This window comes from Ornithorhynchus anatinus, chromosome 17 (assembly GCF_004115215.2).
Source record: "Ornithorhynchus anatinus isolate Pmale09 chromosome 17, mOrnAna1.pri.v4, whole genome shotgun sequence".
Classification (NCBI taxonomy): domain Eukaryota; kingdom Metazoa; phylum Chordata; class Mammalia; order Monotremata; family Ornithorhynchidae; genus Ornithorhynchus; species Ornithorhynchus anatinus.
The window spans coordinates 2,782,729-2,807,011 of NC_041744.1; the positions used below are offsets into that span (position 1 = coordinate 2,782,729).

Consider the following 24,283-nt stretch of genomic DNA (forward strand, 5'->3'; position numbering starts at 1 on the left):
ACAGTGAATCAGAGAACCAGGGGATGAAAGGTGGAAGTCGTAGAGAAGGGATGAGCTGGGGCAGACCCCACCTAACTGTCTAGTACAGTGCCCTGCTCAGATAGGCACTCAGTAGATATTACTGTGTCCCTCTAGACTGTAAGCTCATCGTGGCAGGGAACCTGTCTGCTTAACTCTGTTGTACGGTACTCTCCCGAGTGCTTACAACAGTGCTTTGCACATAGTAAGCACTCAATAAATACTATTGATTGACTGACTGAAGACGGTAAGTTTTTGGTGGGCACGGAAAGTGTACTGTACTGTGTTGTACTGTATTCTCTCAAGTGCTTAGTACACAGTAAGTGCTCAATAAATACGATTGATTGATCAATTGATTATGAGGGGCAGAAACATCGAATCCTTCCCGCATGGCCACCCGTCGAATCAAGTTCTCTACCATCCTTGCCAGTTTTAGTTTACACTTTTCCTCACCACCATGGGAGTTGTCACCGCTGCCCTTGTAATGGGGCTGGAGTCCAAGAGGCTTCGTATCGCCTCCCTGGTCCGATGATGCTGGGGCGGACCCTTGGGAGCGAACGTCCCCCAGAGGCCCAGAGGACTGGGGGAGGAGAACAGCACCGTGGCGCACCGAGACACCTTCAGTCAGAGCAAACCCTGGAAGCGTCACCGGGCGAGCGGCAGAGCGGCATCCTCCAAGAGGAACATGGGACATCTCCACCTCGACCCTCCCAACGTCCCCGTGTGGTGGAGGTCGGGTGGCGGGGGAGAGCAGGACGCTTATTAACATTCAAGTTAGAGCTGGGGACACTGAGGCCCGAATTGCATGAGGCCTTTATTACCCAAGGAAAGGATCCCTGAAAACGCTGTCCACATTCTCTCTGGCCCCCACTCGGTCCTTGAACTGGACCCCCAAGACGCAGGTCCCCGGCTTCCGTGAACTGACGGGCGGCCATCCCTGGGTGGACGATCAGGAGAAGTGGAGCCACGGGTCTGGAAAGAGGAAATGCGGTTGAGCTCGTGGTCAGAATCGGCCCCTGCTTTCGGGTGCAGTGGGTGGGATCAGAGAGCCGAGGACCCCGGAAGTTGGCTTGTCCATTCGCTAACGTGGTTAAACCGGAGGGCAGAGGGGTGGGGAGGGAGTTCTAAGCCCGAGGCCATTGGGTTGTGGCTGAGGTAAAAGCTGTACAGTATCACGAGAAGCAGCGTGGCCTAGTGGATTGAGCAGGGGCTTGGGAATCAGAAGGACCTGGGTTCTAGCCCCAGATCCACCAATTGTCTGCTGGGTGATCTTGGATAAGTCACTTCGCTTTTCTGTGCCTCAGTTCCCTCATTGGTAAAATGGGGGTCAAGACAGTTAGCCCTAAGTGGGCAGAGTTTCCAACCAGGTTAACTAGAATCTGCTCCAGCGCTTAGAACAGTGTCTGGCAAATAGTGAGTGCTTAACAAAATATCACAGTCGTTACTATTATTCTTTACATGTCCCACCTCTATCACACAGTCAGTCCATTCACCCCACTCCCCTGAGCCTCTGCTCCCTGGGGTCTTGGTGACCTGGGCAGGCCAAGGGATTGGTCCAGGGCTCATGGTCATCACGGCAATCGGCCCCAAACATCTGCTCGTTCACACGCTGACGACACAAGCGTTTGCCAGGAGGGGACTCCCGGTGGGTCATTGGCTCGGGGCTGCCTCGTGGATTGGCCCTGCTTCTCTGTCTCCTTTCTCCTTCCTGGTGTCACATCCTTTTTTGTTTCTCCTGCCACCTGCCATCCCCATAGTTAAATAGTTCACACTGCAGAGGTCGCACTGGGACACGGGAATAATTGCGTCTCCAAGGCGCGGGTCAGTCCCGGTCCGGAGGGGCCGTGCAGGACTTCGAAATATCAAGTGCAGCTGGAGGGTCAGCGTGGAGTCCGGTGCACACCCGCCCTGAAAGTGTGGAACACCGGAACAGGCCAGATCTGTCACCTGACTAGAACTGCAGTCCGATCGGACGCTCCTGGTTCACTCACCGTCTTTCACCGACAACATGCAGACTTGACTACATCCGCTGACGCAGCACTTCTGTCCCACGGGGCAGGAATCATCTCCTTTGCACTCTTCGACACAAGGCTCAGAGATTTCTTTCCGGGAAATTGGGCATCTACCGAGTTTCACTGACCCTGAACGACAGAGGAAGGATTTCCAGAATCCGCGGTTGGGGATGCCCAGTTAGCAGGAGCCGTCGTGGGGAGAGGGTAGGACGGACGGTCTTCCCTCGATACTCCCTCTTCCGCCGTCCCCCGCCCCAAACCCATCCCGCTCACTTCCCCCATCAGCCCCAAACCCCACACTCCGTTGTCTGGCCTGATCTGTCCTGCCAGACACCACGCGGGGCTGATGGGGGCAGGACTGTGAGCCTGTCATTGGGCAGGGAGTGTGTCTATCTGTTGCCAAATTGTACATTCCAAGCGCTTAGTACATTGCTCTGTGCATAGTAAGTGCTCAATAAATACTATTGAATGAATGAATGACAGACAGGAGTTCTGACCGTAGCTCTTCCAGCCAGGGATGCGGAGAAACCCCGGGACCTTCAGCATCCCCTTCCCCCAGATGTGTCCAAACCCATCACCCCAGGGACCGTCTCTCCAATTTCCTTCCCTCTGTGTGTGTGTGTGTGTATGCATCCCCATCAGTGTGTCCCCTCAACCACCATTTCATATGTTATATACTCTGTTTAGCCTTTGAAAACAGTGGCAAAATACACTGATTCAGTTTTTGGCCCTTATAATATTTCAGCCTTTGGAATTTAGCATGAGATTTTAAGCCACAGCATCAAATGCTATTCCAAGTTAGAATCCAGTGCCCTGGTCCTTTCTTAGAGGCAATTTAGAGCTGGAGAAGTTCCTGGGAGGAAGTCTGGGATGTGTCAAGTTGTAATTAATAACAATTGTGGTGTTTGTTAAGCACTTCCTATATGTGTCAAATACCGGGGAATAAACAATGCCATTTGCTCAGACACAGGCCCTGTCCCACATAAGGCTCAAAGTAGAAGAGAGGAAGGATGGTATTTCATCTCCATTTTAGAGGTGGAGAAACCTGAAGTGACCCCTTATCTTTCCCCCCAAACTCTGTCCTCCCCTCGACTTTCCCATTACTGTAGGCGGCCCCACCATCCTTCCTGCTCACAAACCTCCTCCAACCCAGCCCGCACACCTTACTCCTCTAATGCTAACCTTCTCATTGTGCCTCCATCTCCCGTCTCGCCGTCGGCCCCTCACCGACGTCCTGCCTCTGGCCTGGAACGCCCTCCCTCCTCAAACTCATTCATTCATTCAATCGTATTTAGTGAGCGCTTGGAAAGTACAATTCAGCCATAGAGACAATCCCTGCCCATAGAGGGCTTACAGACTAGAAGTGGGGAGACAGACATCAAAACAAGTAAACAGGCATCAGTAGCCTCAATATAAATAAAGTGTAGATATATAGACATCAAAACAAGGAAACAGGCATTAATGTAAATAAATAGAATTACAGATATGTACATATGTTCACTAGTGCTATGGGGCAGGGGAGGGAGTAGAGAAGAAGCGAGTCAGGGCAATGGGGAGGGAGGGGGAGCTGAGGAATGAGGGGGTTTAGTCTGGAAAGACCTCTTGGAGGAGGTGTCAAATCTGACAGACAGTTACTCTCCCCGCCTTCAAAGTCTTATTGAAGGCACATCTCCTCCAGGAGGCCTTCCCTAAGCCCCCCTTTCTTCTTTTCCCATTCTCTTCTCGCGTGGTCTCCTTTGTTCATCCCCCACCCAGCCCCACACCACTTATGTCCATATCTGTAATTTTTTTCTATTAATATCTGCTTTCCCTCCCCTAGACTGTAAGCTCACTGAGGGCAGGGAATGTGTCTGTTTATTGTTGTATGATACTCTCCCAAGCGCATAGTACAGTCCTCTGCACACAGTAAGCACTCAATAAATACGATTGATTGAATGAATGAAGTGATTTACCCGGGATCTCACGGCAGGCAAAGACCGGAGCTGGGATTAATAATAATAATAATAATAATAATAATAATGTTGGTATTTGTTAAGCGCTTACTATGTGCCGAGCACTGTTCTAAGCGCTGGGGTAGACATAGGGGAATCAGGTTGTCCCACATGGGGCTCACAGTCTTAATCCCCATTTTACAGATGAGGGAACTGAGGCACAGAGAGGTTAAGTGACTTGCCCACAGTCACACAGCCGACAAGTGGCAGAGCTGGGATTCGAACTCATGAGCCCTGACTCCAAAGCCCATGCTCTTTCCACTGAGCCACGCTGATTAGAACTCAGATCCTCTGAATCCCCTGGTCCCCTGTGCTCTCTGCACTGGGCCAAGTTGCTTTCTTTTAAATCTCTTTGGGGACAAGTCCCCTGTCTATTCTGATTCCAGCCAATGTTCAGACTGTAACCCTGCCCTCTTTGACTGTCTTAAACCTGGTCTCTGTGCTCCGACAAACATCCATAAATGAAATATTTGCATTTCAGAGGGATATGAGCATGGAAATTTATTTTTATTTTATGATATTTGCGAATCATATGCACCGTTCTAAGTCCAAGTAGGAGGGGTAACAGGTATTGAATCCCCATTTTTTAGTTTAGGAAACAGAGGCACAAAGAAGTTAAGCGACCTGCCCAAGGTCAAACAACAGATACAAAGCAGAGCCGGGATTAGAATCCAGGTCCTCTGACCCCTGGGCTTGTGCTCTTTCCACTAGGTTGCATTGCTTCCCCGTACGTGGGCTTCTGTTCGTGGGCCAAATAACGATGATGATGATAATAATAATAATAATGATAAAATTGGCATTTGTTAAGTGCTTAGTAGATGCCAAGCACTATATCAAGCTGGGGGTATTTACAAGATCATCGGGTAGGACACGGAACCTGTCCAAAAATGGGGTTTGCAGTCTAAATAGAGGGGAGGACAGGTATTGAATCCCCATGTTGCAGATGAAGAAACAGAGGTAGATGGAAGTTAAGTGACTTGCCCAAGGTCCCACGGGAGGCAAGTGAAAGATCCGGGATTAGAACCCAGGCCCTCTGACTCCCAGGCCCGGGCTCTTCCTTCAAAGGAGGGCCCTGGTGGCTGGGGAGGGGAGGGGTTAAGGAACCCAACCTTATGTTAGAGTCCGGGGGCTGACGGGCAGTGGGGTCTCCAGGTCCCAGTGCCCAGAGGTGGCCTATGAGACAGATACCTTCCCGCTTATGGAGAAGCAGCGTGGCTTAGTGGATCGGGCACGGGACTGGGAGTCAGAAGGATCCGGGTCCTAATCCCGGCTCTACCACATGTCTGCTGTGTGACCTTGGGCAAGTCACTTCAATTCACTGTACCTCATTTATCTCATCTGGAAAATGGGGATTAAGCATTTGAGCCCCCATGGGACACTATGTCCAACATGATTAACTTGCATCTACCTCAGCACTTAGAACGGTGCTTGGCACATAGTAGGTGGTTAACAAGTACCGTTATTATTATTATTATTCCCCGTTCTGTCCAATTTTATGCAACCCTAGAGCCACCCCCCCGTCCCTCCAGTCATCCAGACCACCTCTCCCCGTGCTTCGTGCCTGACCCTTCGGCCTCTAGTGCCCGGTCAGCAGAATGGTCAGCCCCTTCTCCTTGCCCCTCCTCAAAGTCTCGCTGCCAAAGCCCCAAACCAGCTCAATTCCTAGTGGCCCACATAGACATGGGGGAAAAGAACTCTACCACTTGGCTTCCAGTCAGCCCAGGTCTCCCAGCGGATCCCTTCTTTCTGGAAGCTGGTCTCCGGCTCTTACCTCCACAGCGAGCCATGCACTCTTCTATGGTCTTAAACTGGTTCTCGTTCCCCTGACAGCCTCCGTAGATGAACGATTCACATTTCTTCGTCTTGGAGTTGTAGTAGTACATGGGTATGTGACCCATACATCGGCCTACCTCCACGGGCTCCTCACAGATGTCTCTGGAACCTGGGCAGGAGAGGGGCAACGAACGGGAGTCACTGACCTGTGCCACCTGGGAGCTGGCCTCCATCTCTCCGGTCACCTCATCAAGCGATCAAGAAATGGTATTGAGCGAGCGCTCACCGCGTGCAACTCGCTGTACTAAACCCTCGGGAGAGTACACTGTAACAGAGTTGGCAGACACGTTGCCTTCCCACAAGGAGGTGACGATCTAGTCTCAGCCCATTTAGACCCACTGGTACGGAGGAAGGTCAAAAATGATGGCATTCATTAAGTGCCTTTCTACAGGCTAAATGCTGAGGTGACATCATCCCTGTACTACGTGAGCCTCACGATCAGATTTGTTCCTGTTTTACAGATGAGGAAACAGAGGTCCGCAGAAGTTAAGCGATCTGTCCGAGGTCAACGAGGAGGCCAGTGGCGGAGCTGGGGCCAAAATCCAGGTGTCCCGGCTGCCGGGCCCAGGCTCCTTCTATCGGGCCACACCGCCTCCAAAAGGGCCACTCTACTCACTCACTCTTCATCACCACTTGCATGCAAACGTAGCCACATCCGTTGCTGCAGCATTTATGCCCCCAAGGGCAGGAAAAGTCTCCCCTGCACTGATGTGCACATGTTCCTTTGGTTCCTGGTATCACTCTTGGGCAGGTACCAGGTCTCTGAATCACTGAAACACATACACACACAAACACAAGAGACTTTCTAAAGTGTGGGGACGGAGACAATCAGTTATCTATCAGTCCATCAATCACTGGAATGAACTGAGCCTTCACTGTGTACTAAACACTTTGGAGAGTAAAACAGAACAGAGTTGGTAGACATGTTCCTTGCCCACAAGGAGTTTTGTGTCTAGAGGGAGGAGGGTTCGATCTAGAGGGAGGAGCTTCTCCTGAGGCCTGGGGAAGTGAGGGACAGAGCAGAGAGTCTCCCCCAAGGCCTTGGCCTCTTCTCCCTCCCCCAGCTCCCTCAGGGCCCGCTCACCTGCCCCGCTCAGCCCCACCCGCCACGCTTTCCTGCCTGGCTCGAGCTGTCCTGCGGGGATAAGGGAGATCTGGAGAGTGGGGGTGAGGAGTGGTGCGGGTAGGTTAGAGAGAGTTCTTCTGGCCTCAAGGGACCATCTCTTCCAACCCACTACCCTCCCTCTGCCCAAGATCATTCAACAGGCAAGAAGCACAGCCAGGATTAGAATGCAGGTCGTCTGATGCCCAGGCTCACTATGAGCCGGCGGCTGGGGTCTGAGCATGGGAGGGAGAACAAATGGGCACAATAACCTGTACCACCTGGGATCGGCCTCCGCCTCTGGGACTGCTTGGTCCCACTGAAACCCGTTGATTCGGACGAAGGTCACAGATTATGGCCTTCATTAATTGCTTACTAGTGCTATGATAATGATAATTGAGGCACTGGTTTAGCGCTTACTATGTGCCAGGCACTGTACTAAGTGCTTGGCTGAAACATGCAAATTGGGTTGGGCACAGTCCCTTCCCACAAAGAACTCACAGTCTCACTCCCCATTTGATAAATAAGGGAACTGAGGCCCAGGAAAGTGAAATGACTTGCTGAGGGTCACACAGCAGAGAAGTGGCAGGGCTAGGATCTGAACCCAGGTCCTTCTGACTCTCAGGCCCATGCTCTATCCACTAGGCTATGCTGCTTCTGAACGCTGGGGTGGATTTGAGTTTATGGAATCGGGCGCCGTACCTGTTCCACACAGGACTCATAGTTTTATCCTGGTTTTACTGATGAGGAAACTGAGGTCCCTGAGATTAAACGCCTTGCGCAAAGACAATCAAAAGGCCAGGGGTGGAGCTGGGGCTAGTAACTGGGTTCCTGGGCTCTTTCCACCCAAAGGGCCACTCTACTCACCGCCCTTCACTGGTGCATCGCAGACTTGGCCACATCCTTGGGCGCAGCACCTCTGCCTCTTACCACAGGAATTGTCTCCTCTACAATCTTGATCACAATTCCCTTTTGTTCCCGGTGATGGTGTTGAGCAGACAACGGGGTTCTTACTCCCTGAAACACACACACACACACAAACACACACACACACGACACTTTCCAAAGTCTGCTGTTGGGGACAGTTCGTTATCTATCATTCGATGTATTTATTAAGCACTTACTGTGTAAAGAGCACTGTACTAAACCCTCTCGTGGGGAGGCCTGAGGAAGCGGGGGGCAGAGCTGAGAGTCTCTCCCAAGCCCGCAGGCTCTCCTGCCTCCCCCAGCTCACTCCGGTCCCACTCACCTGCCCCGCTCAGCCCACCGCCCCAAGCTCTCCTGCCCGGCCTGAGCTGTCCTGCTGGGATAAGGGGGATTTGGAGAGTCAGGGCCAGAGGTGAAGCGGTCAGGGTAGAGAGAGCTGTCCTGGCCCCCAGGAAATTGGGCAGCTCCGGGGTCTCGTGATCCCCGAATGACAAAGGAGAGATTTCCAGAGTACAGGGTCGTGAATGTCTAGTTAGCTGGAGCCAATGAGGGGTGGGTAGGGTAGAGAGTCTCCCCTCAACATCGCCTCTTCCGCAACCCCTAACCAATCCTGCTCACGTCCCAAGCCCCTTGGTCCGCTGCCCACTCAGATCTGTCCTGCTGCACCGTCGGTACCCTCTGCCCCCAGGTGCCCCCAACCCCATCGCTCCAGGGACCCTTGCTCCAACCTACTACCCTCCGTGTGTGTGTATGCTCCTCAGTCATTTCATGGGCTATATATTACATTTGGCTTTTGAAAACAGTGGCAAAATAAACAAGTTTTCTTGACGCTTTTTAAGAGTTCAGCCTATGGAATTTGGCAACGAATTTTAAGCTACAGCAGTAAATGCTATTCCAAGTCTCACACTTTATTTTCGAACCAGATCAGTACCAAGGAAGTTTCTGGGAGGATTTGTTTGTATTTTTGTGTGTGTGTTTGTGTCAGGTTGTAATTAAAAATAACAACTGTGGCGTTTGTCAAGCACTATGTAGCAAGCTCTGGGGTAGTTAGCTTACACACAATCCCTGTCCCACAAGGGACTCGCGTTAGAAGAGGGAAGAAGACTATGTATATAATTTCCATTTTAGAGGCACGGAGAAGTGAAGTGATTTGCCCAAGGTTTTATGGCAGGCAGTGGGCGGAGTCAGAATAAGAACCCAGGTCCCCTGACTCCCAGGCTTGTAACCCTGCCCTCTTCTACGGTCCTAAGCTGGTTCTCCTTGCCGAGATGAGCCCGCATAGATGAAATGTTTGCATCTGTTTGTCTTGCAGTTTGTAGCGGAACCATGGATATGCAGATTTGTTCATTAATTTTTACTTCAAGATATTTATTAAGAGCTTACTCTGTGCCCTTGGACTGCTCTAAGCTGGGAAAGACACAAATCAATCAGGTTCACCACAATTCTGAGCCCACATGGGGTTCGCAGTCTAAGTAGGAGGGATAGCCATTGAAACCCCATTTTTCAGTTAGGAAACTGAGGCAGAGAGAAAGCGAAGTGACTTGCCCGAAGTCACGCAACAGACATAACCCAGGTCCCCTGATTCCCAGGCCTGGGCTCTTTCCACTAGGTTGCGCTGCTTTCCCACGTATGGGCCTCTGTTTGTGGACCAAATCATGATAATAATAATAATGTGTTAAGTGCTTTTAGGTGCCAAGCACTAAATCAAGCTGCGAGTACATGCAAGATCTGGTGGGACCCAGACCCTGTTCCACAATGGGGCTTGTAGGGGGGAGAAAAGGTACTGATCCCCTTGTTACGGATGATGAAACTGAAGCACGGGGAAGTTGAATGACTCGCCAAAGGCCAGACAGCGGACAAATGGCGGAGTCGGGATTAGAACCCAGGCCCTCTGACTCCCAGGCCCTGGATCTTTCTGCAAGAGAGGGAAATGGAACCTGGGGAGGAGAAGGGCTAAGGAACCTATCTTCAGCTGTTAGAGCCCTGGGGCTGGTGGAATGGGGTAGCCTTGGAACCCCTCATCTGCTGCTAGAGCACAAAGGCTGAGGAGTAGGGGTGTCTACAGAACCCAACCTCAGATGCTAGAGCCCAGGGACTGATGGGAAATGCCGTGTCCAGGGCCGGATGAACATCCCTTCCCGCGTGTGCCCGCTTCTGCCCTATTTCACGCAACCCCAGTGCCACCCCCTCCCCCTTTCCCCACGGTCATCCAGACCGCCTCTCCCCGTACTTCGCGACTGACCCCGGCCTCTAATGCCTGGTCAGCGGCGTGGTCAGTCCCTCCTCCTTGTCCACGCCTGTCATCTCACCGCCGAAGCCCCAGCTCAGCTCACTGCCTAGTAGCCTGTCCAGACACAGGAGAAAAGAACTCCACCAGCCCTGGTCTCCCAGCCGATCCCTTCCGTCTGGAACCTGGTCTCTGGCCCTTACCTCCACAGCGAGCCATGCACTCCTCGGCGGTTCTAAACCGGTTGTCGTTTCCCCCACAGCCTCCATACATGAACGCTTCACAGTTCTTCGTCCTGGAGTTGAAGTAGTACACGGCCATGTAAGACTTACACGGGCCTGGGTCCGCAGACTTCTCACAGACGTTTTTCGAACCTGGGCAGGAGAATGGTAACGAATGGGCGTCACTGACCTGTGCCGTCTGGGAGCTGGCCTACCGCTCTGGGGCCATCTCATCCAGCAATCCAGAGATGGTTTTGATTGAGCGCTCACCGTACACAGAGCACTGTACTAAGCTCTTAGGAGAATACGCTGGCCGTTGTTGGGTAGGGATTGTCTCTATCTGTTGCCAAATTGTGTTTTCCAAGCGCTTAGTACGCTGGTCTGCATACAGTAAGAGCTCAATAAATACAATTGAATGAATGAACAGAGTTGCTAGGCACATTCCCTTACCACAAAGAGTTTACAGTCTAACTCATTCATTCATTCAATCGTATTTATTAAGCGTTTAGTGTGTGCAGAGTACTGTATTAAGCTCTTGGTAAGCACAGTTTGGCAACAGATAGAGACAATCCCTACCCCAAGCGGGCTCATGGTCTAGAAATTAAAGCCGGAGGTTGTTTGCATGAAGTAACCTGCTCCTTTTTCACCTCCAATATTCCCTTTTGAGGTCTTCGAGACCTTAGGGAAGGAAAATGCTGGAGACGGTTTGCATGAAGGAAATTTCCCCTTTTGCGCCTCAAATATTCTCTCTCATCCCACTTTGGACCATTGGTTTGGAGTGTCGAGTCCAGCAAAACTAACTGTCGCAGCAATGCACCCTAAGGGGTTTTTCATCGCATGGTTAAGGACGGACATAGTCTGTGGCCCTAAAAGGGGACTCAACTCATCACCGAAAGTTTATAGTCCGTGGAGGGCAAGGTGTTCCATCACACCAGCAAGGGAATCCAATTAACTGTGACTCCAATTTTCTTAACTGATGACAGGGTGTGGCTGAAATTGATGACTGGGAAGGGTGTGGAGAAGCACGATTTAGGAAAACAACGGAGATTAATACAAAACGGGTACTGAAAGCAAGATGGAGCAAGACTGGTTAAAAGCTGGTTTCCACAGGAGGAAACTCAAAAATGCTGGCATTCATTAAGGGCTTTCTATGGGCTAAATGCTACGGTGACACAAACCCTGTCCTACGTGAGGCTCCCCATCAAATTTGTTCCCATGTTTCAGATGAGGAAACTGAGGTCAAGGGAGGTTAAATGACTTGCCCAAGGTCGCCCAGCAGGCTACAGGTGGAGCTGGGGTTAGTATCCGGGTAGTCTGGCAGCTGATCCCGAGCTCTTTCCCCCAGGCCAAACTGCTTCCCAAAGGGTCGCCGTACTCACCCTCTTCCACCGGTGGCGAGCAGTAAGAGTCACATCCATTGGAGCAGCACATCTGTCCCTTAGGGCAGGAATCATCTCCTCTGCACTGTTGTACGCAGGTCCCTTTCGTACTCGGAGACATGGGTGGGCAGGTGCTGGGTCTCTTAACCCCTGAAACACACACAGGAGACTTTCCAAAGTCTAGGCTCAGTGACATTCGGTTACCTATAGGTCGATCAATCGCTGGTATTCATTGAGCTCTGTACTCACCCTCTTCCATCGTTGGTGAGCAGTAAGAGTCACATCCATTGGAGCAGCACATCTGTCCCTTAGGGCAGGAATCATCTCCTCTGCACTGTTGTACGCAGGTCCCTTTCGTACTCGGAGACATGGGTGGGCAGGTGCTGGGTCTCTTAACCCCTGAAACACACACAGGAGACTTTCCAAAGTCTAGGCTCAGTGACATTCGGTTATCTACAGGTCAATCAATCACTGGTATTCATTGAGCGCTTACTCTGTGCAAAACACTGTACCAAATCGTTAGGAGAGTACAAGAGAACAGAGTCAGTAGACATATTCCCTGCCCACGAGAAGGTTTTGGACTAGAGGGAGAAGGGTAAAGACTAGAGGGATGAGCTTATCCTGAGGCCTGGGGAAGCGGGGAGCAGAGCTGAGCGTCTCCCCCAAGCCCTCAGCCTCTTCTCCCTCCCCCAGCTTCCTCCAGTCCCCTTCACCTTCTCCCGCTCAGCCCTCCTCTCCACGCTCTCCTGCCCGGCCCGAGCTGTCCTGCCGGGAGAAGGGAGATCTGTAGAGTCAGGGCCGGGGGTGATGCGGGCAGGGTAGAGAGAGAGACAGAGAGAGAGAGAGAGAGAGAGAGCGCTCTCCGGGCCCCCAGGGAATTGGCAGCTCCCAGGTCTCTTGCTCCCTGAACAATACGGGAGGGATTGTCTCTATCTTGCCAAATTGTACTTTCCAAGGGCTTAGTACAGTGCTCTGCACATAGTAAGCGCTCAATAAATACTACTGAATGAATGAATGAATGAATTTCCAGAGTTTGAGGTGGGGACGTTCGGTTAGATGGAGCCACTGAGGGTTGGGCGGGGAGGAAAGTCTCGCCTCAACATTCCTCTTTCCGCTACCCACCTGCCCCCAACCGGTCCCACTCACGTTATCCTTCAGCCTCAAACTCCAAGCTCCGCTGCCCTTCCTGACCTATCCTCCCGGACACCACCAAAGCGAGGGCTGAGGAGTAGCTCTGGGACCCTCAGCACCCACTGCCCCCAGTCTCATCCTCCCAGGGACCCTCTCTCCAACCAACTCCCCTCTGTGCATGCATGTATATGTGTGTGTGTGTGTGTGTGTGTGTGTGTGTAACTCAGTCACCACCATTTCATGTGCTCTGTATTATGTTTGGCCTATGAAAACAGTGGCACAATAAGCAAATTAAGTTTTCTTGACTTTTTTTAATATTTCAGTCTTTTGAATTGAGCATCTATTTTTAAGCCACAGCATCGAATGCTCTTCCAAATTCCAGATCCTTTCCTTGAACCAGATCAGAGCCAGGGAAGTTTCTGGGAGGATTTTGTGTGTGTGTGCTTGTGTGTATATGTGGGTGTTTCAGGTTGTAATTAAAAATAACAATTGTGGTGCTTGTTAAGCACTTACTATGTGTCAAGCACTGGGGTAGATAGATAGAATGCAATTAGCTCAGACTCAGTCCCTGTCCCACATGGGGCTTACTGTAAAAGAGGGAGGAAGAGTAGTTAGTTAAGCTCCATTTTAGAGGCACAGACAAGTGAACTGACTTGCCCAAGGTTACATGGCAGGAAATAGGTGGAGATGGGATTAGAACCCAGGTCTTCTGACTCCTAGGCCTATGCTCTTTCCTCTGCACTGTGAGGTTTCCCATTCCATCCATTTGAGGACAAGTCCCCTGTCTATTCTGAATCCAGCCAATATTCAGACTGTAATCCTACCCTCTTTTAGGACTTAAAGCAGGTTTCCATGCCCTGAGAGATCTTCAACAATGAAATGTTTTCATTTATTTGTCTTGCAGTTTCCAGCAGAACTCGGGTAAGTAAGCCCCAAGTGGGCTACTGTTCACAGGCATAATAACAATAACAATAAGAAGAAGAATAATGGTATTTGTTATACACCAAGAATTGTATCAAGCTAGGAAGATTTGAGATAATCTGGTGGGACCCGATCCCCATTCCAGATGGGGCTCAGAGCCTAAGAAGGAGGACAACAGGCATTGAATTCCCATGTTACAGGTGAGGAAACTGAGGCATGGAGAAGTTAAGAGATCTGCCAAAGATCATAAAGCAGGGAAGAGGTGGGCCCAAAATTAGAAACCAGCTCCACTGTTGCTCAGTCTAGCATCCTTTCCATGAGTTGGGGAATGGAGACAGGGCATGAGAGGGAGAACAAATGGGCACCACTGACCTGTGCCATCTGGGATCTGCCTCTGCCCCTGGAGCCGCTTCCTCCCACTCAAACCCATTGGTTCGGACGAATGGCACAGATTATCACTTTCATTAAATGCTTACTAGGTGATAGAATAATAATAATCGTGACAGTTGGTAAGGGTTTACTATGTGCCAGGCACTGTATTAAATGCTGGGGTAAAAACACGCAAATTGCACTGGGCACAACCCCTGTCCCACATGGGGCTCACAGTCTTTGTCCCCATTTGACGCGAGGGAACCGAGGCCCAGAGAAGTGAAGCGACTTGCTCAGGGTCACACAGCAGATAAGGGGCGGATCCAGGAATCCAACCCAGGTCCTTCTGATTCCCAGGCCCCTGCTCTATCCACTAGTCCGTGCCACTGCTGAAGGCTGGAGTGGATTTCAGTTTATGGAATAAGGCACCATCCCTGGCCCACGTAAGATTCACGGTCAATTTTATCCCGGTTCTACAGATGAGGAAACCGAGGTTACCGGAGTTTAAATGGCATGCACAAGTTCACCCAGCGGGTCAGCATTGAAGCTGGGGCCAGTACCTGGGTTGCCTGGCAGCTGATCCCGAGCTTACTGCCTCCCAAAGGGCCACTCTACTCACTGTCTTGTACGGGAGCCATGCAGTAATAGTCACATCCGTTGGTGCAGCACTTCAGTCCTTGAGGGCAGGAATCGTCTGTACTGCAATATCGTACACACGACCCTTTTGTTCTCGGTGACAGGTTTGGGCAGGTACCGGGCCTCAGAATTGCTGAAACACACACACACACACACACACACACACACACACACGAGACTGGTCAGTGACGGTCGGTTATCTACCAGTCATTCAGTCACTGGTATTTATTGAACACTTACTGTATGCAGAGCAACGTACTAAACCCTTTGGAGAGCATAATATAACAGAGTTGGTAGGCATATTTCCTACCCACAAGAAGCTTTCGGTAGAGAGGGAGGAGGGTTTAGTTTAGAGGGAGGAGCTTATTCTGAGGCCCAGGGAAGCGGGGGACAGAGCTGACAGTCTCCCCCAAGCCCTCAGTCTCTCTTCTCTCTCCCAACCCCCTCTGGACCCGCTCACCTGCCCAGCTGGGCCCTACTCCCCACGCTCTCCTGTCCGGCCCAAACTGTCCTGCGGGAAGAACGGAGATCTGGAGGGTCAGGGCAGGGGGTCGAGGGGGCAGGGTAGAGAGAGCTCTCCTGGCCCCTGGGTCACGTTGCTTCCCTTTACAACCCTTCGGGGACAAGCTCCCTGTCCATTCTGATTCCAGCCAATATTCAGAGTCTAACCCTGCCCTCTTTGGCAGACTTAAACTGGTTCTCCTTGCTCTGATGAGTCCCCCAGATGAAATATTTGCATATGCTTGTCCTGCAGTTTGTAGCGGAACAATGATACGTAAACCTTACATGGGCTGCAGTTCACAGGGAAAATAACAGTAAATAACAATGATAATAACAATGATAACAATAGTAATGATGATAATGACATTTGTTCTGAGCTTCCTATTTCCCTATTTCTAGAGAAGCAGCGTGGCTTAGTGGAAAGAGCCTGGGCTTGGGAGTCAGAGGTCATGAGTTTGAATCCCAGCTCTGCCACTTGTCAGCTGTGAGACTGTGGGCAAGTCACTTACCTTCTCTGTGCCTCAGTTCCCTCATCTGTAAAATGGGGATTAACTGTGAGCCTCACGTGGGACAACCTGATGACCCTGAATCTCCCCCAGCGCTTAAAACAGTGCTCTGCACATAGTAAGCGCTTAACAAATACCAACATTTTTATTATTATTATTTCCCAAGAATTATATCAACTTGGGAAGATACAAGATGATCCGGTGGGACCCAATCTCTGTCCCACGAGGGGTTTAGAGTCTAAGTAGGAGGACAACAGGTATTGAATCTCCATGTTACAGATGAGGTAACTGAGGCATGGAGAAGTTAAGTGACCTGCCAAAGATCATAAAGCAGGGAAGAGGCGGAGCCAAAATTAGAAGTCAGGTCTACTGTTGCCCAGGCTAGCGCTCTTTTCATGAGTTGGGGAATGGAGACTGGGCATGAGAGGGAGAACAAATGGGCACCACTGAGCTGTACCATCTGGAATCAGCCTCTGCCTCTGGGGCCGCTTCATCCCACTCAAACCCATTGGTTCACAGATGTCACAGATTATCACTTTCATTAAATGCTTACTAGGTGGTAGAATAATGATAATCGTGACATTTGTTAAGGGCTGACTTTGTGCTAGGCACTGTATTAAGTGCTGGGGTAAAACCAAGCAAATTGGGTTGGGCATAGCCCCTGTCCCACACGGGGCTCACAGTCTTCATCCCCATTTGACAGATGAGGGAACCGAGGCCCAGAGAAGTGAAACGACTTGCTCAGGGTCACACAGCAGATAAGGGGCAGATCCAGGAATCCAACCCAGGTCCTTCTGACTCCCAGGGCCTCGCTCTATCCACTAGTCCGTGCCACTGCTGGAGGCCGGAGTGGATTTCAGTTCATGGAATCAGGCACCATCCCCGGACCAAATTAGATTCACGGTCAATTTTATCCCGGTTCTACAGATGAGGAAACTGAGGTTACCGGAGTTTAAATGGCATGCACAAGTTCACCCAGTGGATCAGCGGTGAAGCTGGGGTCAGTACCCGGGTTGCCTGGCAGTTGATCCCGAGCTTACTGCCTCCCAAAGGGCCACTCTACTCACTGGTTTTTACGGGATCCATGCAGTAATAGTCACATCCGTTGGTGCAGCACTTCTGTCCCTGAGGGCAGGAATCGTCAGTCCTGCAACGTCTATCACATGCCCCTTTCGTCCTCGGTGACAGTTGTGGGCAGGTACCGGGTCTCTGAGTCACTGAAATACAAACACATGGGATTTTCCAAAGCCTACAGTGACGGTCGATCATCTATCGGTCGATCAATCACTGGCATTTATTGAGAGCTCACTGTGTTCAGAGCACTGTACCAAACCGCTGGGAGAGCGTAATAGAACAGAGGTGGTAGACACGATCCCTGCCCACAAGGAGCTTTCAGTCTAGAGGGAGGAGCGTCTCCTGAGGGTCTGAGGAAGTGGGGTGGGGGGGGAAGAGCTGAGAGTCTCCCCCAAGCCCTCACTCTCTTCTCCCTCCCCCAGCTCACTCCGGTCCCGCTCACCTGCCCCGCTCAGCCCTTCACCCATGCTCTCCTGCCCGGCCCGAGCTGTCCTATCGGGAGAAGAGAGATCTGGAGGGTCAGGGTGGTGGGTGGTGTTGGCAGGGTAGAGATTGCTCTCCGGGCCCCCAGGGAATCGGGCAGCTCCCGGGCCTCACGGTCCCTGAATGCCACAGGAGCGATTTCCAGAGTCCGGGGCCTGGGACGTCCAGTTAGCTGGAGCCATCAGGGTGGGGAGGGGCAGGGCAGAGAGCGTCCCCTTGACATTCCCTCTTCCGCCACCCTCCACCTCCAATCGGTCCCGCTCGCATTCCCCCTCAGCCCCACGCTCCGCTGCCCAGCCTGACCTGTCCTCCCCGACACGACGCGGGGCTGATGGGCGTAGGAGGGAGAGGAGTCCTGACCATTGCTCTTCCGGCCAGGGCAGCCCCTCGGCCCCACAGCGAGGACTGGCAGAGAAGGACCTCGGTGCCCTCTGCTCCCAGCCCCCAACCCCATCACCCCAAGGACCTGCTCTCTAACCAAGTCCCCTCCTTATGCCAGTGTATAAATACATGTGTGTGTGTGTATGTGCCCACCTATTGGTCATCATTTCATAAGAGTAATAATAATAATTACGGTATTTGTTCTCCATACAACATTTGGCCTTTGAAAACAGTGGCCAAAGAAAGGAACTAAGTTTTCTTGATGCTTTTTAATACTTCAGTCTTTTCAATTTAACATCTAATTTTAAGCCTCGGCATCAGTCCCTATTCCAAATCCCAGATCCTTTCTTTGAGCCAGGTCAGTCCCAGGGAATTTTCTGGGAGATTTCTTTCGTGTGTGTGTGTGCTGGGGAGGTTATAATTAATAATTAAGAATAAACAATTGTGTCACGCTGCTTTCTCCGTGTGACAGATAAGGAAACTAAGGTGTGGATAAGTGAAATGATCTGCTCAAGATCATGAAGCAGAGTAGAGGCGGAGCTCAAATTAGGACCCAGGTCTTTTGACGCCCAGGCTAGCGCTCTTTCTGTCAGTGGGGGGCTGGGCTTGAGAGAGAGAACAAACGGGCACCATTGACGCTGGGATTGGCCTCTGCCTCTGAGGACACCTCGCCCCACAGCTACCCCTTGGTTCAGAGAAAGATCGCAGATTATGGCCTTCATTAAATGCTTACTATGTGATAGGATAATGATAACTATAGTACTTGTTAAGGGTTTACTATATGCCAGGCGCTGTACTAAGTGCCGGGGATAATACAAGAAAATCGGGCTGGGTACCACCCCTGTGCCACCTGGGGCTCATGGTCTTAGTCCTCATTTGACAGATTAGGTAACTGAGGCGAAGGGAAATGACTTGTCCAAGGTCACACCGCAGATTAGGGGCAGATGAGGGTCTGGAACCCAGGTCCTCTGCCTCCCAGGCCCGTGCTCGATCCAAAAAGCAACACTGCTGCTAAATCCTGCAGTGCATTTGAGTTTTCTGATGAACTCGTATCTATTCCAGTGCTTAGTAAAGTTCCTGGCACACAGTAAGCTCTTAACAAATACTATTTTAAAACAAAACAAAACAAACTGAATCAAGGGTTTCACCTCATCTCTGCCCCAAGTAGGAATCACAGTCAATTTTATCCTGGTTTTACTGATGGGGAAACTGAGGTCGCTGGAGTTCAAATGATTTGCCCAAGGTCATCCAGTAGGCCAGTGGTGGAGCTGGGGCTAGAACCAGTGTCTCCTGACTTCTGGTCTCAGGCTCTTTCCACCAGGCAACACCACTTCCCAAAGGGCCACTCTACTCACCCCCTTTCACCGGTGTCGTGCAAACTTGGCTGCATCCAAAGCTGCAACACTTTTGTCCCTGAGGGCAGGTAGTGTCTCTCCTGCAGCTGCGTACACAATCCGCACTTCCTTTTGTTCCTGGTGGCGAGGCTGGGCAGGAACCAGATCTCTGAATCCCTGAAACACACAGGCATGAGACTTTCTCAAAGTCTGGGGTTAGGAAGGGTCGGTTATCTATCAGTCGATCGATCACTGGTATTTATTGAGCTCTTACTGTGGCGCAGAGCACTGTACTAAATGGTTGGGAGATTATAATAGAACAGAGTCAGTAGACACTTTCCCTGCCCACAAGGAGCTTCCGATGTAGAGGGAGGAGGGTACGGTCTAGAGGGAGGAGTTTCTCCGGAAGCCCGGGGAAGCGGGGGGCAGAGCTGAGAGTCTCGCCCAAGCCTTCAGCCTCTTCTCCCTCCCCCAGCTCCCTCCAGTCCCGCTAGGCTGCCTCGCTCAGTCCTCCTCTCCACGCTCTCCTGCCCAGCCAGAGCTGACCTGTTGGAAGAAGGGAGATCTGGAGAGTCAGGGCAGGGGTTGGTGCGGGCAGGGTAGAGGCAGCTCTCTTGGCCTCCAGGGAATCACGCAGCTCCTGGTTCTCACTTCCCTGAAAGACCCAGGAGGGATTTCTAGGGACGTCCGGTTAGTTGGATCCGTCGAGGGCTCCCCTCGACATTCCTCCTTCCCCCCGCCCCCAATCAGTCCCACTCACATTCCTCCTCTGCCCCAAGCCCCACGTTCCGCTTCCCGGAATGACCTGTCCTCCTGGGATGGGGACAGGATGGAGAGGAGTCCTGACCATTGCTCTTCCGGCCACTGCAGCCCCCCGACCCCAGAGCGAGGGCTGCCGAGAAGCTCCGGGACCCTCAGCACCTTCTGCCCCCAAATGGCCCCAACCCCATCCCTCGAGGGACCCTCTCTCTAACTTACTCCCTTCTGCGTATACATGTGCGTGTGTCCTAAACTAGGATTGGTTGTTCTCCGATATTTCCTTTGCTTTAGTAGTAATAGTACTTATTGTTTTTAATGGTATTGGTTAAAAGTGCTCACTTTGTGCCAGGCACTGTTCTAAGTCTGGGGTAGATACACAGTAATCAGGTTGGACACAGTGCCTGTCCCCCATGGGCCTCACAGTCTCAATCCCCATTTTACAGAAGAGGGAACTGAGGCCCAGAGAAGTGAAGTGACATGCCCAGAGTCACCAAGAGGACAAGTGGCGGAACCCGGGTTAGAACGCAGGTCCTTCTGACCCCCCAGGCCTAGGCTCTATCCACTAGACCATACTGTCTGCAGAGCACTGTACTAAATGCGCTTAGTACAGTGCTCTGCACACAGTAAGTGCTCAATAAATACGATTGAATGAAATGTGGGGAGGGAATACAGAGGTGGGAATTTAACGGTCCCCATCCCTCATGGAGGCGGAGTTCAAATATCAATTGAAGACAGCAGCACTAAGCCTTAGACTGCACTCTCTTGAAGTCACAGCTTTTAATAATGTTGGTATTTGATAAGCGCTTACTATGTGCAGAGCACTGTTCTAAGCACTGGGGTAGACACAGGGTAATCAGGTTGTCCCACGTGAGGCTCACAGTTAATCCCCATTTTACAGATGAGGTAACTGAGGCACAGAGAAGTTAAGTGACTTGCCCACAGTCACACAGCTGTCAAGTGGCAGGACAGGGATTCAAACCCATGACCTCAGACTCCCAAGACCGGGCTCTTTCCACTGAGCCACGCTGCTTCTCGCTGCTTTTAGTTCTTAGTATGCATGATTGAAACCCAGGTTCTCAGATGCCCAGGCTAGGGCTCTTTCCACAAGCAGGGGGCTGGAGCCCGGGCACGAGAGGGGGAAAAAATGGGCACCACTGACCTGTGCCATCTGGGATCTGCCTCTGCCTCTGGGGCCGACTTGTCCCGCTGAAATCCGTTGGTTCGGGGGAAGGTCACAGATTATGGCCTTCATTAAATGCTTACTAAGTGATAGGATAATGATAACTGAGGCATTTGTTAAGCTCCTACTAGGTGCAGGCACTGTACTAAGTGCTGGGGAGAACACAAGCGAATTGGGTGGGGCACAACCCCTGTCCCACATGGGGCTCACAGTCTTCATCCCCTTTTGACAGGTGAGGGGACTGAGGCCCAAAGAAATGTAGTGACTTGCCCAAAGTCGCCCAGCAGATAAGTGACAGATCAAGACTTAATAATAATAATAATAATAATAATGTTGGTATTTGTTTAGCGCTTACTATGTCCCGAGCACTGTTCTAAGCGCTGGGGTAGACATAGGGGAATCAGGTTGTCCCACGTGGGGCTCACAGTCTTAATCCCCATTTTCCAGATGAGGGAACTGAGGCCCAGAGAAGTGAAGTGACTTGCCCACAGTCACACAGCCAAGTGGCAGAGCTGGGATTCGAACTCATGAGCCCTGACTCCAAAGCCCGTGCTCTTTCCACTGAGCCACGCTGCTTCTCATGGGGCTCACAGTCTTCATCCCCTTTTGACAGGTGAGGGGACTGGAATCCAGGTCCTTCTGACTCAAGAGGCCCATGCTCTATCCACAAAGCCATGCTGCTGCTGAAAGCTGGAGTGGATTCGAGTTTATGGAATCAGTCTATTTTATCCCGGTTTTACTGATGAGGAAACTGAGGCCTCTGGAGGTAAAATGACTGGCCCAAGGTCACCCAGCAGACCAGTGGTGGAGCTGGGGCTAGAACAAGGGTCTCCTGGCTGCCGGTCCCCGACTTTCCTCCGGGCCAAACTGCCTCCCAACGGGCCAATCTACTCACCGACTCTCACCGCTACCATGCACTCACGACCGCATCCGTTGCTGCAGCACTTGTATCCCGGAGGGCAGGAATTGTCTCCTCTGCAGAGTTCCACACAACGCTTGGGAAATGTCCTCTGTGGAATTGGACATATCCCGGGTCTCACCCCGGTTCTCGCCATCCCTGAACGACACAAGAGGGGTAGTCAGAGTCCAGGATCGGGGACGTCCAGTTAGCTGGAGCCATCGGGGGGTGGGTAGAGCAGACGGTCTCCCCTCGACACCTCTTCCCGCATCCTGCAGCCCCCAAACGGCCCTGCTCACGTTTCCCCTCAGCCCCAAGCCCCACACTCCGCTGCCAGGTCTGACCTGTCCTCCCGGAAACCACGCGGGGCTGATGGGGACAGGATGGACAGGAGTCCTGACCCTTGCTCTTTTGGCCACGTAGTACCTTTGCCCCACATTGAGGGCTGCACAGAAGCACTGTGACCCTCAGTAGCCTCTGCCCCCAGGTGCCCCCAATCTCATCTCCCCTGGGACCCTCTCTCTATCCTACTCCCCTCTGTGTGCATGTGTGTCCTAAGCTACGATGGGTTGTTCTCTGATATTATTTCATAAGCTTTAATAGTAAGAGTACTTTTTTTATGGTATTTGTTAAAAGCACTTATTACGTGCCAGGCACCGCTCTAAGTACTGCATTAGATACGAAGTAATCACGTTGGATACAGTCCGGGTCCCACATGGGGCTTACAGTCTCAATCCCCGTTTTACAGAACGGGGAACTGAGGCCCAGGAAGTAAGTGATTGCCCAAGGTCACTAAGCAGACAAGTGGCAGAACTAGGATTAGAACCCACGTCCTGACTCCCAGGCCTAGACTCTCTCCACTAGGCCGCTGTGTGAAGAGCACTGCAATAAATGCTGGGAGGGAATATAGAGGCGGGAATTAAACGGTCCTCGGCCCTCACGGAAGCGGGATTCAAATACCGTTAGTAGACAGCAGCACTAACCCCTAGACTGGACTGTCACAAAGTCACAGATTTTAGATCTTAATAAGCAAATCCATGAAGCCATGGTAGTAGATGGGGGTGTGAAGCCCTGACTCTTCGATGAACTAGGAAATGGAGAACAAGGCCCTTCTCTGTAGGTCTCTTGGTGCTGGATTGTAGTTCGATGGGAGACAGCTGGGAGCCAAACCCTCTGTCCATCCTGGTTACAGGCTATGGTACAAGTTTTTTATGTTTCTTTTTAAGGGTATTTGTAAAGCTCACCATGTGTCAAGACGTGTTCTAAGCGTTAGGGTAAATGCAAGTTAATCAGGCTGGCTACAGTCCCTGACTCACAGGTGAGTAGGATGGAGAACTGCAAAATCCCCATTTTTCATTCATTCATTCATTCAATAGTATTTATTGAGCGCCTACTATGTGCAGAGCACTGTACTAAGCGCTTGGAATGTACAAATCGGTAACAGATAGAGACAATCCCTGCCCTTTGACGGGCTTACAGAGTTCTGACTGGACCACTCCAGCTGATGAACAGACATCTGCCCGCTGTCTAGCCGAGTGAGGAAGGGGGCGGTGAAGGATGAAGGGTAGGGGACGGCGGGCCTAGAACTCTGCCCCTGCCCTGTGCTCCCCGTTTCTGCCCTGGAAATGCAGCGCCCCCTATAGGAACAACAGTCTCGCCCCAGCACCCAACCCCCCCACCCCTCCAAACTCACATCCTGGAAGGGGGCTGAGAGCCACAAGGGCCACCAAGACGAAGAGGCCTCCGGACTTCATGCCGCCGCTGCTGAGGAATCTGAGGTTCCCGGCTGAGCCCGGACACGGTTTAAACCCTTGGCCCTGGGAGGGGCTCGGCGGGCAAAGGGTTGGCACGGTCGGACTCCTGGGTTCAATTTCGCAATCAAATTCATTGCCTGTGTCAGCCAGTTTGGGGTCGGAGCCAAACCACAAGGTCCAGGACAGCAACCCCAAGGACGAAATTGGTCGTCCGTTCCTTACCCGGCCACAGGCTGGCTCAAGACATCGGGAGCGGGACGACTGGATTCTCCAGGTCCGGGGCGTCAGGATCGGGAGGAATGGAATCTCCAGGTCTGGAGAACCAGGAACGGGATGACCACAGTCCAAGATCCAGGGCACTGGGAGTGGGAGGACCAGAGTCTCCGGGCCCGGGGCACCAGAAGCGGTAGGAACGGAGTCTGGAGGCCTGGGGCAGCAGGAACGGGAGAATAGGATTTTCTGGGCACAGTATACTGGGAGTTGGAGGCTTGGAGTGTCCAGGCCTGGGCCACTGGGAGTGGGAGGCCTGGGGTTGGTGCACTGAGCCACTAGGATCCCTGCGAGGGGCTCAGCCATTCCCAGTGGGAATGGGCCTCTCCTCCCCGACACCAGCCTCTTCTGCCACCTTCCAGCTGAGCCTGACCCA

At 51.8% G+C, this 24,283-nt stretch overlaps 1 protein-coding gene across 1 annotated transcript; it reads right to left on the bottom strand.

The window, feature by feature from the left end:
* Window positions 1–792: 792 nt before the first annotated feature.
* Window positions 793–23,683, bottom strand: LOC100081858 (balbiani ring protein 3-like). The gene is made up of 13 exons (XM_029082487.2): window positions 23,577–23,683; window positions 21,881–22,042; window positions 19,068–19,223; window positions 16,842–16,991; window positions 14,751–14,900; window positions 11,960–12,109; window positions 11,711–11,860; window positions 10,314–10,484; window positions 7,824–7,973; window positions 6,475–6,624; window positions 5,793–5,963; window positions 2,010–2,159; window positions 793–990 (listed from the first exon to the last, which is right to left on the bottom strand). The coding sequence occupies exons 1-13, from the start codon at window positions 23,635–23,637 to the stop codon at window positions 968–970; spliced, it is 1,794 nt and encodes a 597-aa protein (XP_028938320.2). The 5' UTR covers window positions 23,638–23,683; the 3' UTR covers window positions 793–967.
* Between the last annotated feature and the right edge of the window lie 600 nt (window positions 23,684–24,283).